Here is a 19,190-nt window from a genome sequence, read left to right on the forward strand (position 1 = left end):
TGATTGTTCTTAGCAACAACTACAGAATTTATTTTGGCAATCTGTGCAGTTAAAGTTAAAAAAAAAAATCAACACTAGAAAACCATCAAGGCATTTTCATTACCATCAAGACATTTTCATTACCGGTAGACAAAAACTGGAAGAAAGATTCAACAAGAACTTCCAAGATTGTAGGCATTAATCAAAAGCTTTATCATCTTACCTTTGTTGTTACAATGCATAAGCAATCCATCGTTTCAGCATAGCAGGTACTTTCCAAACATTTAAAAGGTTTATTTTCAATCACAGCTAAACACCATCTCAACAGAATGAGAAAAAGCACACTTATTTAATAGTCAAAACAGTAGAATGCATGCCAGGTTTCCCTTTGGATTCATTCAGAGGTAGAAACACCATGGAGAAAAAAAAAAAAAGCAGGCTAAAATACAAACGCTTTAAGTTTCATGAAAGATTCTTAACCTATTTTGATTATCTATGTCTGAAAAACTTAAACTTATCCTTGAAAATATCCTACAAAAGATGCCAAATCCTATTCCATACCAGTTAAGTACCTCCTCGTATTCTATTTCATATACTCCTCTTTCAGGATTACCTAACACATGAGCATCACAGGGAATCATTTGATGAAATGCAATACAAAATTATTTTACAGCAAAAAAAAAAATCTCAATTCAGCTTTTCTTAGCTGGTTACAATTTCTAAAAAGAAGCGTTTGTTCAAAAATAGTTTTGGTTGCAAGCAAGTATTCCTCCTCTAACGTCATTTCAGCATTTGCAGACTGCAAAATAACTGATTTCTTAGGCTGTAATGAATGGAATATTCCATGTAGAACAGGGAGAGAAGAAAGTGGCAAGGAAAGAGTAATGCATATTACAAGAGAAACGCTATTTTGAGCCTTGAATTAACCTAGAATTTCATTTCCTTTTGTAAGGCTGTAATGCAGTCACAAGGCAAAGTTTGTATGCACAGGCATTGTCTTCTCAGCCTAATTAGCACAGCTGGGAAAAGTCAAACACTTGGGCACAAAAAAACCTGCTACGTACTATGAAACACTAAATTGACAGTTTCATACATTGGTAAGAACCTTATTACATTCATTTCCCACAAGAGGCATTGAAAGCAACTAGTTAACTCAGTTTCCACTATCTTGTCCTATTAGGTCTCCCACTAACACCTTCACTACAAACACAATGAAGTATACTGAAAAAATTCAATACATAATTTCAAAACTATTAAATCTCATCTGCATCATTTTGCTTTTAGCCCGAGATGTACAACTAATCAAACTGATTATGTTTTGCATCAGCAAACAACTCTAGAGTATACTAAGTATGTATCTACAGCATTTTTACCCTTTAGGTTTTCTGCCACTTTACTCCACTTGATTCCCTGGCTCTACCATATATACAGTAGAGGGGTGGGGGTAGAGGCCAGAAAAGAAAGAGTTAAGAAATAAGGAAACTATTCTTATCCACTTTATTTTGTGGGCAGGTGGTACCTTTGCAGGATAAGGAGGAAAAACGAGAACATTACAAAATCCTTCTCCAATTTAAAAAAAAACAAACCCAAACCCACAGCCAAAACCAAACCACACACCAAAAAACCCCAACCATTAAAGAAGAAAAGTTTGATTGCATGCTATTAAAAACAATTTTGTTCAGCTTGAATGGATATTCAAGCTAAATCTTGCACGGATATTCAAGCTAAATCTTGCACCATTCAGCCATCAAGACCAGGATTTTTACCTTGTATGTCAAGTCACGTCAGATACTTTTCCCTTTTACATTGTCCATACAGTCTGTGAAGAATTTCTATTATGAACACCTAGGTGAAGTTTTCACTGCTGCAAAGCATCAGTGGGAAAAATATGCATCTTTTAGATTGATAACGCTCAACTCAGAAGTCTAAAAGTTCTGACTTCAGAAAGCAGAAAAGCACCACTTAAGCTGATGGAATTTTCCTCTTGGTCAGAAAAGGGGAAGAAAAAAATATTACTCTCATAGCTGAATGCTACCCCACATACAAATTATCCTTGAATTTCCCAAGTGTTCTGTAGGGAAGACTGTAAAGTTCAGAGAAATCAACAAAGTGCAAGCATCCAAAACGTAAGGGAAACTGAGGAAATGCATTTTTAGGTGACTTGACACATGTTCAGTGTCTCACCCAGAAACATCTTCAATGACTAGTCCAAGACACACAGTTAGTCTGCACATGTTTCTTGCACAAACTTTGCTTTAGGAGCCCCAATAGCACACACGAACTCTGTCTGTCCCTCACACTCTGTGAAGGGCAAAGATCAGTGATACTTTCTCATCACTCAAATTTCTCTCAGGCACCTTGGTTCAAGATTAAGCTTCTTCAGACTAATCCTGGCTACAACTGCTTACGTTCAGAATCAATCACTTTCTTCTTTTCCCTCAATTTTTTATTCTCTTGCCTTCTTTAGGATTCTTTCAGAACTAAGGATGATCATTACATAATTTTCTTCCCCCTCCTACTCACTATCATCCCTTTAACAAGACCTGAGGCCTGTTACTCTTATCATAGAAAGCACACAATTTCTTTCAAGCTGCCAATGCAGACTATGAGATAAGGAAAAGCAACCAATCCAGAGAGGTGGGGAAGAGGCATTTCTTAGTTGAGGATTCATGGGTCTGACTGCTCACCATGAACAGGCACACTAACCACTTCAAAGCAGAGGGCACAGAGAGAAAGTCTCAACAAGCATGCTTGAAAAGTAGTAACACATCCACTGCACAAGTCAGAATAGCATGTACAACCAAGCTACATTAGAGTCCTTCACCCACCAGTGCACCATCATGATGGATTAAAAGCCCTTCCTGGTAACTGCCTGCATAGCTCTTTCAAGACTCTCCTTCAGCTAAGCACAAACAACAGTTTCTCCACACAGGAAAGAAAAAATGAGCGAAAAAAGAGACACACCAATCACACATCACACTGATAGAGCAAAAAAATTTGTAGCAAATACCAATACACATTTTCATACATATAGTAAACAGATGGATAAGCAGTCAAAGAAGAGAGCACTATACATAAAGAAGTATTTCCTAGCCCAAAAGCAGTTTCTGCAAACTTTTCATAGGAAATACTGCACATAGAATAAATAGATCCGAAAGAAATTGACCAAGACTCAAACATTCATGAGGTTTAGCTTTGTCATAAGAAACAATAATATAGCTTCTTGAAGACAAACTTTAAAACTCCTTGAATGAGCAAGCATGTGTTAAATTTTGGAGATCAGAAGAAACAGGGTTTTTTCAAGATGAGAAGTAGGTAAGAAAACCAGAACTAAAACTACTGCCATTAAACAATTTAATAAAATAACTTAGGACCTTCTTTTCTTTAAATTGTATTGTGAGGAGCAAAAGGAAGATATTAAAGGACACACCAGAACTAGAATCAAAATAATGAAACACATGAAAAGCCTCATTTTTAATGCACTAAAGAATATGATATTTCCACACAGTACTGTTAGCCATTAAAATCACTATTATTCTACTGAATTTGTGAGAAGCATTGTAATCTGTTCATGTCATTCATACTTACTGAAAATAAACCTTTCTGTCCTGTCAGCTTCAAGTGTTCTCAGTAACAACCAGCAACAGCCATTCTATACAGTCTAGCAAGAATGAAAAAGTGTGTTTTCATTCACCATTATTTGTGGCATTAAGAAACAAAGGATGATTTTCATGTGAGAAACACAAAGACTTTTTCTTGCCTTAAATGATCTACCAATTCTTTCAAGTTATGTTTGGCAGTCACTTTCTGTGCCTTCACAGGCTTATTATTTTTCCAGTGTGAGAGATTCTATCTACAAAGTCACCAGATAACTCAAGGAAAATTCAGGCACAGATAAACCATACATAGAAATAAATCATGCAAATGAAAGCAATGCTTTGGAAAATACTGATTTTACAGATAAATAATTTCTTCATCTATCCACAAATTTAAAAGTATATATTGTTATTTAAATGCTAATTTGCTCTCAGATTTTATGAGAAAAACCTGCATAACACAGAGCTGTCACAGGTGTAACCAGAGAAGCAAGCTCAGCTCAGCTGTACGAGGGTATGTCAATTGCCCAACCTTGGCATATTTGAGGAGACTTTTCAAAGACTCAGTAAAGATCAAGCACTATCATCACTGCAAGCATTTTCTCAGCTCCTTTAGTAAAGAAAGCATTAAAGTTGTAAGACGTTGTAACCTAATTTATCTAGCTGCCTTTGAACCTGGCTGCAAGATGTAATTATTACAAGTAATGAAAAAACATAATTAGATACCAAATTCACATAGTTTTTTTGTAAATTCTCTATTTACTTCTGAATTGAGAAAGATAACTTTTTAGAAATAGCAGGTTTTTATTGCTTCTGTATGCATTCTGAACTGAGTAGAATGGGGCAGGTTGGTTGGTTTACTTTTGCATTCAGTTTGACCAGAAGCCTGCCCTGAAAGACTTTCTTAGCTTTGGTTCAAGACTTATACTCTTCTATTTGTACAAACAGCCTAGATTTCAAGAATTGAAGACAAAATACATAGCAAGGTGAATATAATTATCCCACTGTAAAATTAACACAGAGAAAGCAACTGGGGTCTGAGTGACCCAAGACTATATACTATTAGGTACTCAGATAAAACAAGCACACCATTTTTGCAGAAAAGGCACCAATATAAATAATGGGCGATACACACATACAGATACAAGCATAAAGGAACAGTATGGTAACAGGGAGTACAACAAGCAGACACAGCATATCATCAAGCTAGCCAGTACTGAATCTTTATAAATATTAAGGCAAAGAAGGTATTTGAAGACAGTGCAACAGGTCTGGGATTTTCCCATGAACATCTCGTTATTACGACAGATATGATTGACTGTAGTTGTTAAGGTCAAGTGAGGATACTGCAGTTAAAATTCAGAAACAGAAAAACAGAACTAGAGCATCATGCTGCTTTAATAATGCACTCTACATTTGCGGGTATCTCTTTCTAAGATCCCGATTAACTGCTAGACACACCATTCCATTTTGAATACAAACTGCTACTGATTAAACACAGATTTTTTCATTCCACTAGAAACCATACATCCAAAGTTCTGTCCTATAGACTATGTCAGCTCATCTTAATAAGAAGTTACACAAAACTACCAAAATCTTGCAAAGGTTAAAATGACATTACTGCTTGCTTTGCAAACAAAACCAATTCCCATATTGTAGGTGAAACAGATTAGCTTAACTCAAACACAAGTTGTCCCACCTACAGATGGCACTACAGATCACAGCAAACAGCTTAAAAGACTGCTCCCTCGTGCACACATACTTCTCCCACACGACTACTAGTGTTAAGAGAACTTGCTTTAGATCTGTTAGCTGCTTTGCCAACGCACACTTAAAACTCAGTATTTAATGCACATGAGAAAAAGGTATGCACCTTCTGTCCTTTTCAAATTGAATCTTTTTTTTTTTTTGCTAGTCCCTAGTACTGAAAGGATTAACATTCCTTTCATGCTTATCACTGCCTTGAATATCTTTTTTTTTTTTCCTCATCATCTTGTACTGGAGATTAAAACAAATAAAACTGTCAAATAAGGTTCCAGAAAATACAAAGCATGGAAAAGAAAACAGATTGCTGTGAACAGTAAAACTGCAATCTGCTGCTCTAACTTTCTCTAATACAATACCTATGGGGATTACAAACTCCAGTCTTTTGATCCAGAAGTAGGAAGGCAAAAGCAGAACTAGGCTACATCCCGTTAAAAGTCCTCAGGCAACCAAAGCTTGTATACCACTATTCTATGTATATACACAAGCACACATTGCTAAAAAGTCATTCCCAAAGTCAGCTGTGCAGAAAGTTCTTGTAATACAATCCTTAATCACTTCAGGGGAGCATTATATTCTCAGTCTCAAGCAACTCTCACATATACCATCAAAGTGTCAGCTAGAAGAATACTCATTTGGCCCAGAGTAACTACAGCAAAAAATATATCATTAAGGTAAAAGAAACAGGGTTGAAAGGCATTACTTGCAAGGCTAACAATATGCAAGCAAGAAAAAACCTGTCCCCATTCTTATCACCTACAGTCCTACCAGCCTGGCAAGCAATAGAGTGAAAATAACCTCAAAGTGCATCTGGTATGCAGATCAAGTTATATCTGGTTAATGAACTAATATTGAATTGGGCAGCAGCACTTTAAGTCTAAAAAGTGACAGTTTCTGTTAAAAAAAAAAAAAAGCTGGCAGTGAACAAAATAAGATATATTAAATTCAAGTTCCCTCCAATTTCTAGTAAGTTTCAGCAAGCAAAAAACAAATCATTAGATAAAACATAGGCTGTACTAGAATTGTTATGCCCTTGGGTTGATTAAAACCAAATATAAAAACCCCACCCCTAAGTATCTTAAAAAAATAAGCATATTATTGAAACCAAAATGCATTAGGTTTTACAGGATACAACCATCATTTTTCCTGTACATAAGCAAGTATGTGGAATATAAACTGTCAATACATAAGAATTTCTCCTCAATTTGTATTCAATTTCAAAACATTGAGGGAAAGGTATTGCCCTACAGGTATATGAAGAAAAAAACCCCAGCCACTGAAGAAAGAATTAAGGACAATAATACGTACAAGATTATATGTTTACTGTAACAATTTTTGTATATATTTGAAAGCTAAACTAAGACACTAAAAAAAAGCTAATGAAACCAACATTGAACTTCAACGTTTCAAAACTGTCCACCTTTACAATCATAATGTGGAAGCAGCATTCTAACTAATTAAATATAAGGTAACATTTACTGTAGGTGACAGAGACTGTGAGAAAAGTTTGGGTTCGGTTTCACATAAACTAGCAACAACACCAATATATGCAATTATGCTTTTAAATACTAACAGTAAATATAACATCTGACCTTCACATACTGAAGGTCAAACAACTGTATTTCACATGATACTTGAGACAAAAAAATCTGAAGGAAGACAGGTGGATTTGTCATAAATGTTCAAATCTGGGCCACTTAGGAAAATAACAAAGTAATCCACACTATATCAGGTTCTGTTAGGTAACACTATATACCATGACCACCAGACTGTGCTGGAGAAGCAGTTGCATCACCAAGCCAACAGTTCAGCTGAGAACATACACTTATGTCTATGGTGAGATTTCCCAAATTAGGCCATTCTTCAACACATTTGTGATCTTGCCACCATCATGTGCCTGTTGTCATGTACAAGTCCCTGTACAAGTCCCTGTACTCCTGGCAGTCTACTAGCACATGAAAATAAAAACTAAAGATGCACCTTCATAATTAAATTACACCTTCATGTGCATCTTTATGTAAAATTTAGAACAACACAGGACAACACTACCCTTTAGCTGATAAGTTAGTCTTTCTTATTGTGGACTTCTTGGTAGTAAAAATAAGCAAACTTCTATAGGACAAACTTCCCAGTTTCTGGAGGGGGCCAGGGGGAGAATAATCACAAAGCCTGGATTTAACAGTATGTCCTATCCTGTATGTCAGATTTCAGCAGGTTTCCCCTGTAGGGGAAGCACAAATTGTGTGCTGCAGTTGGAATGCTAACACAAATCTCACAGCAGCAGATATTTGCTTCACAATCCTAGCTGCTGGAATTAGGACCACATTTAAAAACAACAAAATAGTTTGGTAGGGACATAAATCCTCAAATCCATTACACTGTTCCAAGGTGTATTAGGGGGAAGGAAAGAAAAAAACACATTTAAGCCATTTTAGACAGTTATGCTGCCTTTAAAGACCTTCAATAAGGGAGACTGCCCACGTGCAGCTATTTAAAACATTTTTCCTAAGCCTATTACTATAGTGTAAGTCTAATACATACTGTACAGACACAGAATATTATCTTCCTTTTTTACATTTGCCTACAAACACAGGAAAATTCTGTTTCCCAATGAAGTCTTCAATTCTTTTAAGCAGCACGAAATCCTTTCACCAGTCACCATTTCTTTTCAAGATTCAGATCTTCCTTGTCAATCTCTTCCAAGCATTTAAATTCTTCTAGATCTTTTTTTTTTTTTTTGCACTGTACTACCTTAAATTTGATAATATCTCCAGCAAACCCTTATGCAGACCAAGTGGAACAGAATAGTTTTACACCACACTCTTAAGTCAATAAAGTGTTTCTTTTCATGTATTAACACGACATGGTTGACTCACCTTGAGATTGAAAAATGACCCAGATCTTTTCTGAGAAACCACTTCTTAACTATTCAACTTCTATGGGCACTACTGAAGTACAACCAAAGCGCAGGACACTGTACTTCATCCTGCTGAACTAGAGCCTGCCCTTTAATTAGTTCAACTGCTCAAGGCTTCATTCCAGTTCTAGCTTCTGAAGCAGCAACACACCATGCTCCTCCCATGGTTTGATTTATAATTTGATCAGCATATTTTCACTAATAACTCAAACTAGGATGCATTTTTTAGAAACTTTAACAGATATATCAAGAGATAAACTTTTGGCATAGTTTAACAGACTAACTGAAGTCAGAATTTACCACATTTACTGTTTCTTTCTACCACAAGATTTAGCACCACATTAGAAAGAAACTTAGTTGTTGATAACAGTTTTGTTGAAACTATGATAATAGCTATTATCTGGCTCCTTTATTGCTCTCAAGGAGCTACAAAAAGCCTGAAGAATCATTCCCTGTACCTGTTAAATTTGGATCCTCCCTTCCTGCCTTGCTCCTATATACACCCTTTTTAAAAGTGTTTGCCCATCTGCAATTTTTTGGAACTTTGTCCATCCTCTGTGACTAAGGGCAACTGTAATGACTCTTAAATTGCCTCATTAAGTTCTTTGCACATGCAAACAAGAAATGTATTAGAACCAGCTTCTTTCAAAACACCTCAGCAGACAAAATAAACTTTGTCTATCCTTGCCTACCCTATTGTCTAGTCCATTTTGCTTCTGCTTCTAAGAGACTCCGTTTTCACCATGTGTTCAAAAAGAGAGTTCTACAGCTCTAAGCCTAAGATTTAGGTGATGGCATACAAATAAATAGCACAATGGTGTTTTCCATTTCCCATTTACCCTGCATTACTCCATTTTGTCCAGAGATAACAATTCTTAGAGAAAATTTTCCTTAAGGTGACTATGATGACAGTGGCCTTCTTAATGCAATCTCAGGTAACTAAGATTCCAAAGAGACATATAATTTAAGTTTTCCAGTGTATAATCAAGATTCACACAAGTCAAAGGAAAATAATCCATTCCTACACTGCAAGTTCAACTAGACTTTTAATCTCTTAGTATTCAATTACCTACAAACCTGAAAAATATAGTATACCTAGGCTGCTCAGCTTTTTTCATGTAAAGACATCTTAATGAGTGCTCTTGGCAATATATAACTGTTGTCCCTGGCTAGACTAAAAAGCTGATCTTTTACCTACTAGCCATCTTCTACTTTCTGAGCGAACACAGCACAACTCTTGGACTTCCTCTATAGTTTCCTTTAAGGCATTTCTGACATATTTCATACTAGCTTCAATATAACAAATTTCAGAAAAGCTACAATAAGCCCAAGAACTTTTTTTTTTTTTAACTGCACAAACTCACTAGCATGGCACACTATTGTTTATGTTCTGCAGCTAAGCAGACTTTCTTACACAGTCCAAACAGCCTCTGATAAAGTTCACTCAGTAAGGCATCCTAACCACTTTATCTTGCTGCGTAGTACAAGCTTCCCTACAGGCTGCAGCCCTAGTCCTTTGGCTGGTCTCCCCCAGTGCTCTTCCTGAGCTCTATTACCGTTTCATCAAAATGTGTCATCACAGCACAGTGCCTTCAGTTATTACTGAGAAGTTCATACACCTTTTCCAATGCTGTCAGTATTGAGGGCACAATTGAAACAAAGTTCACCTCTTTGCAGACAAATAATAGTCCTGATGCAAAAAAAAATAATCATCAAGCAACATTGTAACTTGAACTTGGGCAGGGAGATGTTGATTTAGTGAAAATATACATTAATGTGAATTTCCCTGCTCAGCTTTCTCACCACTCACTAGTGACAACTGGATTCGTGTAGTTTTCAAAAAAAAAAAAAGTCCTTCCAAAACACACCTAACTAGCAGAGAATTTCTTATGAACAGATTTAAAAGTTTACTATCAGAAAGATACAGCTTCACATTTCCCAAACTATTAATGAAGTGATGACTGAAGAGTCATCAGTATGGATGAGAATAGGCATACTAAGTCTGTCAGGAAGGTTCCAAATTCAGAGCATAAATCCAATTTAATTGTCACTTAATGGTATATTTGACAAACAAGTTTATAAATTTTTGACTAAGCAAAATGCACACATCTTATTAAACATTTCAATTAAATCCCCTATGATTATTGATCTTAATGTGAGTTTTCTATGGAAATAAATATTTTATAAAATGAAGGAAATGTAGAAAACAATGTTGAGCTAATAATTTCAACAAGAAAAATAAAACAGAGATTTCTATATCATACCTCTACACTTGGGCTAAGGCTGCTCGGCAGTGTTTCTGATGTCACTGTTGTGCTTGGAAGGCTGGAGAAGTCCCAGGTATTCACAGGCTGTATTGGTTCAGATGGCTGAGCGCGATCAATACATTTTGGATTGTCCAATAAGGTCACTTCATAAAATTCTTGAATATCTAAACATATGAAAAAAAATGAGCAGTCAGGCTTTATAGTTACTATAACATTCTGATTTTAATATCATCTTCCTCCTGCAAAATAAATTAGATATCTACTATTCTACCGATTACAGATGAAGCTGTATCACCTACATCACATGAACCTCCTCACAGGATACACAACTCTCTATGCCCTATATCTCAGAGTCTACGTGTCCCCACTCACTTTGGGCTTCTGCAGCAGGAACAGCAGAAGCATATGGAATAACTGCAGTGGAATACTGGAAGGGAGGGGTGTCTATGCTTCAAGTTATGGTATGCATAATTTTAGCCAATATAGCCTTTGGTTATCTGAAATCTAATGTTCAAAGGCAATATTAGGTGGCCATGTTTGTGGTGTATATATTTTTTGTGGAAAATATAACTATACTGATGAAATCAGCAAGAGAGAAGTTGCAAGAAGTTAGGGAAAAGGAGATTGATCGGGATGGGTCATCATCTGCAAATAGGATGAAGCTTTAACAGTATGAATTACAAGTCATACTTATGAACTAATAAACAGCTTTTTCTATAACTCTGAAGACTCAACTGGAAACTTCTGGGGAACGAGAATCTGACTGCGATAGTTTTTTTTCTTGACATCCTATCCACTACATGAAGCACCAATAAAAATAACAGTCTAAAGAAGCATCAAAGGCTTTTCTATGGAAGTATAAGCCTATGAAACTTGCTGCCACAGCTGTAATCACATCTGTAAACACTCACACTAAAAAAAAAAAAAATCTGTAAAGGTATAAGGTAAGGGAAGAGCAGACAAATGAAGAAGCTGTCTTATAAACCTTTTAGTCTCTAATTCAAAGTAAAAATCTGCTGAACAGGAGTTGTAAACTCATGTTTTTAATTATACCAACTTCATAGAAGACAAACATACAGATACTGTTAGCTCAAGAAGTAAATAGGACCCAGCCGTGAATAAGAAGGACTCTAATCTGCAGAATCTTGTAGCTTTTCAGCAGCTGCCCACAGTCAGTAACAGAGGCACAATAATTCCTTTATAGAGCTGCACCACAAAAGAAAGATCACGTAAATAAGATAAGTCTTACTGTTGCTGGTGTTCCAGTCTTAGATTTTTTTTTTAATGCAGACATTGCACTCCTGCTCTCTACCTGTTCAGAAAACTGCAATTCTCAAATTCCATTTGTATCTTTTCTCTGAGCAAGAGTCAAATTCCTATCAACTGCTTACATTAATTTTTAAAGTTATACTTGCTTTTAGCACTGCTGATTGGAAGAAATAGCAGTGAGGGTTGCAGATGTTAAGTGACCTAGATATACAGGAGCAAAGCAGCCTAAGAGATACAAATTGCCTTTAAATCTATTTTTCACATTAGCTCCCTCAGTCGCAAATTTGTTTTGTAGCTGCATTAACATTAATACATCAATCAAGTACAGCAAGTAAAGATTCCCCCCCAATAGAGAGTACTTTGTGTATTAAAATAGGCAGTGGTTTAAGTTGATTCTATAGCTGCAATCCACAGCAACCAAGCCAGGAAGAGTACTACATTATTTATGGGAAGGGGTTATTTGTGCAACTGTTTTGCAACAGAAATCTAGGGCACAGATTCTCAATTCTGCTACTGTTCTTTTAAGTCCCTGCCAGTGGAGGTAGCCATTCATTCATACTGCAGAATGACTTGTTTCAAAAAGCACATTATTTCCCATACATCTTCTCCACTTCTCTATGAAGAACACCACAATAGACTTACTATTGAAAGAGGTCAGAAATATATACACCACTTCATATGGGGATTGGTTTCTGTTTATCCTGAACTTGCTCCAAATCCACAGAAACAGTTCCTATGAACTTAGTGTCTAAATGATATCTACCTATTTAAAAAAAAAAATTTACATTTTTACTATTCAGAATGCAAACATTAAGTACTTATGAGTACAGGCAAGCAAGTCTATGCACCCTGAATGTGATAGCTCCACAAGGAATGAATGCTGGACATTTACATTTTTTTACAGCCAGAAACTCAGGTCATACTAAATTCAACCTAAAAAGTTTCTTCTTCTGGTCTACTGCTACCTATCAGCTCACAAAAATATTTCATCACATGAACACACTTAAATATCTACTGAAGTCATATTAAACTGGGAATGCATTATTAGCATATGAAAAGTTCTAACATTTTCCTAATTCTTACAAACACCAAGTGATAAAATACTATTTTTTTTTTAGTTTACATTTATGTTTAGATTCCCTCTTCAACCTAGATGTTTTTTCATGTCCCAGCCCCTTCCTCCCATATTAATTCCAAGACAGATTATCTCTCACTGAGTTATAGAAAATTAAGTTACAGAAAAGTAGCTCAAATCAGCTATCACACAACAGTAAAAGAAAACATAGAAGGGGAACATTTCTAACTAGAGGGGAACTTTAAAAGAACAGCTGACTGACACTCAAAAAACAGGAGCACAAAATTTCAGGAAAGCCAAAGTGATAAAAAATGATGAACGGTAGGCAACACAGAAAATCATGCTGGAATTATGTCAGCTTAGAAGTAAAACCACATTAAGAAGCCAAATCAGCAATATGTTTGATGGCAACAAGAATAAAAGTCTATACAAACCAAGTGACAGACTCCCAGTTCTGAAACGAACACTTAAGAGATGAAAAAGAAAATTATTTTTCTTATTAGTAATGTGAAAAACTAAGCAGTGTTGACAAACATGGCATTTTTTTCCGTATTCATTACAGGAGAAGTTGACCAACTATAAGAAGTTTGCTGGTGTGTATTTTTTCCCCCCTTCTCATATTCTCCACTCAGTTTTTGAACAGGCTCATTCACCAGTAATGCGATACACTAGAAGCTAAAACCGTTCACTCTTAAAGCAAACAAGACTTATCTACTGAACATAAATTGAAACCCAAATCAACTTCACAAGGGAGTTTCAGGTTCCCTAAAAACCACAACACAGTAATTAAAACAACAGCAGAAGCAAACAAATTCTTACAACATCTCCTAAATTAAGTATATTTGATGGCACTTCAGGAGCCTACATCAATCCTGACTAGAGTATCTGTCTCCGAGGACAAGGATTCCAACTAGCAACATGACACCATTCCTTCAGATAGATTTCTTTCCTGCTCCTTAGAAATCAGACATAAGGCCTCTGCTTGCCATTTCTACTGGTATGTGGAGCATCTGATACTTTCTGCTATATACTCAACAGAGTACACTTGTAATCAGGATAACTTAAGATCAGCGCACGTCCTAAAAATCTCATTGTCAAGCCAAGCTTTCCACCTATACCTTTCCTGCAGAAAGGAATATGTAATTCTAGTATAGTCAGCTAGTTATTAATAAAGCTGAGCAGAATTATTCTCTGCATTCACTTATGCATGAACCTTCTGACAACTGTAACTTTGCAAGTCAAAGATGGGATATCTATAATTGCATTTTCTTAAGAGAATGGTGTAACCCCATAAACAAGATGTTGGCTTTGCTTGCAACAGGCCACAAGCCTCGAGCTAAGCTAATAACCAGACCTCTGGACTTGTCCTGACCTGCCTGGAGCTTTGTTTTAGATAATTGCTGTTAGAGTTGGACAAGCTAAAGACCAGGTGACTTATCTAATTTGCATACCTTTTACGTAGCTTCAGACAATTGTGTAATGTAACACCTATTTTTATAAATATAAAATACACATAGCTTATACATAATATTTGAATATATAAATTTGAATATAAATTATATATATTACACAAATATATGTAAAACAATAGGTGTTATATCACACAATTGTTTGAAGCTAAGTAAAAACTATACATAAGTACACACACACAGATTGTATATACAAATAAGAGTGTCTGTGTATTTCTGTAACTAATAGATACCAATAACAAGTAGTTATTCTGTAGGGAATGAATCACCTATGACCTCAGAATAAAAAGCAGCATGGAGGAGCACAAGCATAGAATGACAGCAGAGGCCTTGAAAATAAAGGCAAAGGGTGATATCAGAGGCCTCAAGGCTATAAACAACTCACCAACTGCTAATTACTGGTCAAAGGCAACAAACCTTGAGAACTAGGCAAAAACAGTTTGTGGGATAACAGAACAAGCATCCAGCATATGTAACACACACACTATATACAAGAAATTCAAATTTAACACAGAACTGCAAAGTAATGAAGAAAGAATGAAGCACAGAGTATGTTAGCAAACAAAAATAACCTCAAGAAAACATAGCAGTGAGGAGCAAGAAACCATCAACACCATACATCTCCACAGGAAGGATTCCCTGTGCCACTCAATCCGCTGTTCTCCGCTCTTCCCTACCCATATTTTAATATGGTTTGGCTTTCTAATAACTATTAAGCCACTCACTTCGATTTTTACATTCTGTTGTTCTTTAGGTTTCTGATATTGGACCTTTAATGTTATAGTATAAAGAGAACCACTAAAGTTCCACTGGCATTTACTACTTATTAAAAGTATTTTTAAAAAAAAAGTTAAAAGCAGTCCTTTGATGATCACAGTAACTTACTAGTTTTAGGCTTTGCATTTTTATGCTTTAGGCATCTTGACCGTTCATGAGTTATAGGTGTTTTTTCTTAAATAAATGCCAGGAAATTCCACACAAGCTTAACATTTCATGGACTAAAACACTGACACGTTTACTACAACAAACTGCACTGGACACTGTGCATATAAAACAGTGAACTGTTGCCTGTACATCATACGCTGCATGAAGTTGTAAAGTGCTACTGCAAAATACACGAAGTTAACAACCACATTTCTATATGCTGTATTAACTGTACCCTCATCTGAAGATTTTCAGTTTTAATGTATTTAACATCTTTGTGCATGACCAAGTTTAGGAAGTCTGTGTTTGTTTCCTGTTTATTCATTTTTTTATAAACTCTAAATCCATATTTTGCATTCTAAAAAGCAAATGGGAAGGGTCGCCTCCCTCAACCTGCTGGCAATACTTTGTCTAATGCAGCCCAGGATACTACTCATCGTCTTTGCCACAAGGGCACACTGCTTGCTCATGTTCAGCTTGGTGTCCATCAGGACCCCCAGGTCCTTTTCTGCAAAGCTGCCTTCCAGCTGGGTGGCACACAGCATATTTGGTACGTGTGCTGGACTTTGCAGTTCTCCTTGTTGAAGTCCATGAGGTTTCTGTCAGCCTATTTCTCCAGCCTGTCGAGGTCCCTCTGCACGGCAGCATGACCAGGATTTATGTGCTCCAGCTATATAAATTCTGCACTAGCATCAATGAGGTATTCCTTTGATAGATGTTCAACAGCAAAACAAACCAATTTCAGCAAAACAGAAAAACATTAGATACATTTGCATCAACATACAGACTTTACAGCACAAAGCATTTCAATATCAGCTTTGCTCAGGAGAATGTTTCAGTGTAACCATGCTCCCTCTGGCTTGCAAGCAATCAATGAGCTTATGAATTCTTTCAGAAATTGATTTATTTCAGTTTAGTATTTCACTTGAAGATCCATCCATGCAAGCAATCCCTTTGTCATCTCTCATTGGTTTGCCTCTTCTCAGACACTTGCTTATCCAAATATGGCATGTCCAAGTGCCTGGTTTTTTTCAAATATGGGTAACTTCATAAACAAACAGGTCTGTTAAGAATTTGACTATCTGTGCATTGTCCAGGAAGAGGTGTCATCCCATTACAAATTAAGTACTTCTCTAATTCTAAGGGGGTGGGAAAGACATCTGTCTGTCTTAGAGCTTCCTGCCAAAGCACCTGAAGTGCCAAAAACTTAAGTCTTAACACTGGTAGAAAGGAAAACAAAGGTCGACATGTTATTTCAGTTCAGGGCAATCTGAGATCTACCAAAATTCTTAGCAGCCTTACATAATGACTGCATAGACAAAATGTAAGTAGAATTATGATCACTGTCAGAACAGGCAACAGAGTCTGCCAATGCTACAGACTTTCACTCTTCAGTTGTAAAGCAACTTCTATTAATTCTAAGGAATTCTCAATCCTGCATGCTTACTTCACCTGCTATATCAAGCTAAGAATATCCATTTAACACAAGACTTGAAATGTATATGATTAGCAATCAACAAGAAAATAATACAAACACAAAGAAAAGCTTCATATCCATCTACCAAGCCAACGATTAGAGTCAATTAAGTATTCTCTTTGTGTATTCATTGGTTGTGTCGTGTGATGGAGTATGCGTGTATGCAGTCCAAGTAAGTGTTTGCATTCATACTATGAGAAGTGAAAAACAGCCTCATCACAACTCACGTAAAGCCCCTTTCAGGGTAGATTTTTCTTCTGTAAAAACCTAAACCAACTCTGCTGTGTACAATCAAGACTTCTTAAAAATGAAAGTCGCAAGTTGCAGTGCAACTTTCTCACCACGTGTGTTCTGTTCTACAAGATCCTTTGCTACAAGCTGCAGCGTCCAACTACTCATCCTCAGCCCTTCGACTCATTTCAGTAATTGTGTCCTACCCTTTAAGTGTCCCTTCTGCACACACTTCTTAGCTTAGCTCAAATTCCAGAAGATGCCATTTTCCACTTCTAACACAAATGCTCCTGAAACCACCCTCAGCTAACCTCGGATCTAGTTGTTTGCTCTTATTCCTCTGGCTGCTTTTTACAATGAGACATTCAACTCCTTGCCAGCCTGTCCGCTTGTGCTTTCCAGGCTATTCATTCATATTTTCCTCTTTGCTTACTAATCACTCCTTCACCGTATCTTTACATGGTCTCCTTCCAATTTTCCTTCAGAAACCCACAGTGTCTTCTCCTCTATGTTCAGAGCTGAGGTAGGAAAAACTTAAAGTTGTCATCACACAGCCAGAAATTGGCACAATGATCTTCTGCTCTTTTCCATTTAATACCACCTTATGTGTGCTTAGTCATCAACCTAAGTGTAAAAAACAAACCCAAACTAAAAGTGAACTCCCAGTTATCCAGCCTCTCCAAATATCTCAATCCCAGTTGCAAATCAGCAGCCAGTATAACAATGTACTTTTTTTTCTTAAAAGGATGTTTTTACTACTGTCTTTAGTGGTAACAAAAACCCATCAGGGACAAAGGAAGTGTTACTAGTAAATCTTATTTGTAGGATGTCCCCTAAATAGTGCCAGTACAGGACTGTGGAGGTTTCTCTCCAGATGAATGCATTAAAAGAAATTCAAACTATTTTTGGGATGAGTTCACTCAACGGTCCAAGTTGGGCTTTCATACAGGTGCATAGCTCTGCTTAAAGGAGACAGCACAATCACTGGTTTCTTCTGCCACCATTAAGCTCATAGATGCCAAGATAATTATCTGACATTGGTGGCAACACAAGGGTGGCATCTCCACCAGCAGTAACACTTGTACATTTCCTGCAGCCAAATTCTAACACGTTTCTGAAAACAGGACTCCAATTTGCAATGCTTTTACAATTTGTCCACAAGTTTTCCTTACTGCACCTCTGTCTTAGGCTGACCTTTTAATTCCAAGCCAAAATAACTCAGGGTTTTTTTGAGGACATGGCTGGGAAGATACTCACACATGACAAGATTCCTATTAAAACCTTTACCAAAGAGCTCTAGAAACTCCTCTAATTTGGAGCAGGAACATAAATGTAAGGAGGTTATTCTAGTGTCAGCCCTACACTTTCTGCTGTCTCTTAACATTCTTGCAAATTTGGCCCAATTATAATCGAGGAAGCCATCTGTGCAAGGAGACTACTAGTCAGCTGCTAGAGTTCAGTTTCTTTGAAGATTCATTCCACCTGCACCAAAACAAACACCATCCCTCAAAACACAGGCAGCCAGACAGATGCACAGGAGGCACATGGCATTCCAGCTGCAGAGCTGAACAAGATGTTCCGCCCTTGCTGCTGAGATCACCATGGAAGCAGGCCTGAGATTAAGACTAAATATCCTCTCTTGAGCTTTCCCCCCTTCCTCTACACTGTACCCAAGCACCAAAGCAAACATTGAGGGAGATTAGGAGCAAAGCCAGGTACGCAGCAGCATGGGAAAAGACAGGCATCAGAACTAGGGAACACAGGTGAAAGAACATAGGAAAGAAAGGGAAGCAAGAACAGGACAGAAGATAAACTTGCCCAGAACCTGGAAACGATACCAATTATTCCCAACTTCAACTTTCTTTTCAGCCCCTTGATGAACAGCAGATATATTGACAAAGTTTTCTAGTCAATAGCCCCTTTTAATGGTAACCCTATGAAGAGAATAATACTGTAATTGATAAATTCTACAGTGCAGCTATTCAACACTAAATACACAGTCAGTATAATAACCACAAGGATAATCTGTTGCCACTATACCATTTATCTGCATACCAGTAGCTACTCAACTTACACTAGTCTTACTTGCTATTTTAGGCTACCAAAAGCAGCACCTAATCCCAAAAATTCAATACATTACACTGTCACAGGCACACACATATACTGCATGAGAAACACTTAAAGCAAGCACACAACCACCCCAGAACTTACAACGCTATCAA

At 36.8% G+C, this 19,190-nt stretch overlaps 1 protein-coding gene across 12 annotated transcripts in view; it reads right to left on the minus strand.

Annotated features, from left to right (window-relative positions):
* Positions 1–19,190, minus strand: part of DLG1 (discs large MAGUK scaffold protein 1) — a 158,954-nt gene that overhangs the window by 133,350 nt on the left and 6,414 nt on the right. For 10 of the 12 annotated variants that reach the window (XM_054835173.1, XM_054835172.1, XM_054835155.1 and 7 more), the window contains exon 3: positions 10,521–10,687. In XM_054835173.1, coding sequence (XP_054691148.1) covers positions 10,521–10,687 — 167 coding nt within the window. Of the gene's footprint in view, positions 1–202; positions 753–10,520; positions 10,688–19,190 lie in introns of those variants that run through there. The other 2 variants (XM_054835168.1, XM_054835165.1) reach the window with 1 other exon arrangement.

This window comes from Grus americana, chromosome 9 (genome assembly GCF_028858705.1).
Source record: "Grus americana isolate bGruAme1 chromosome 9, bGruAme1.mat, whole genome shotgun sequence".
In the NCBI taxonomy this organism is placed as follows: Eukaryota; Metazoa; Chordata; class Aves; order Gruiformes; family Gruidae; genus Grus; species Grus americana.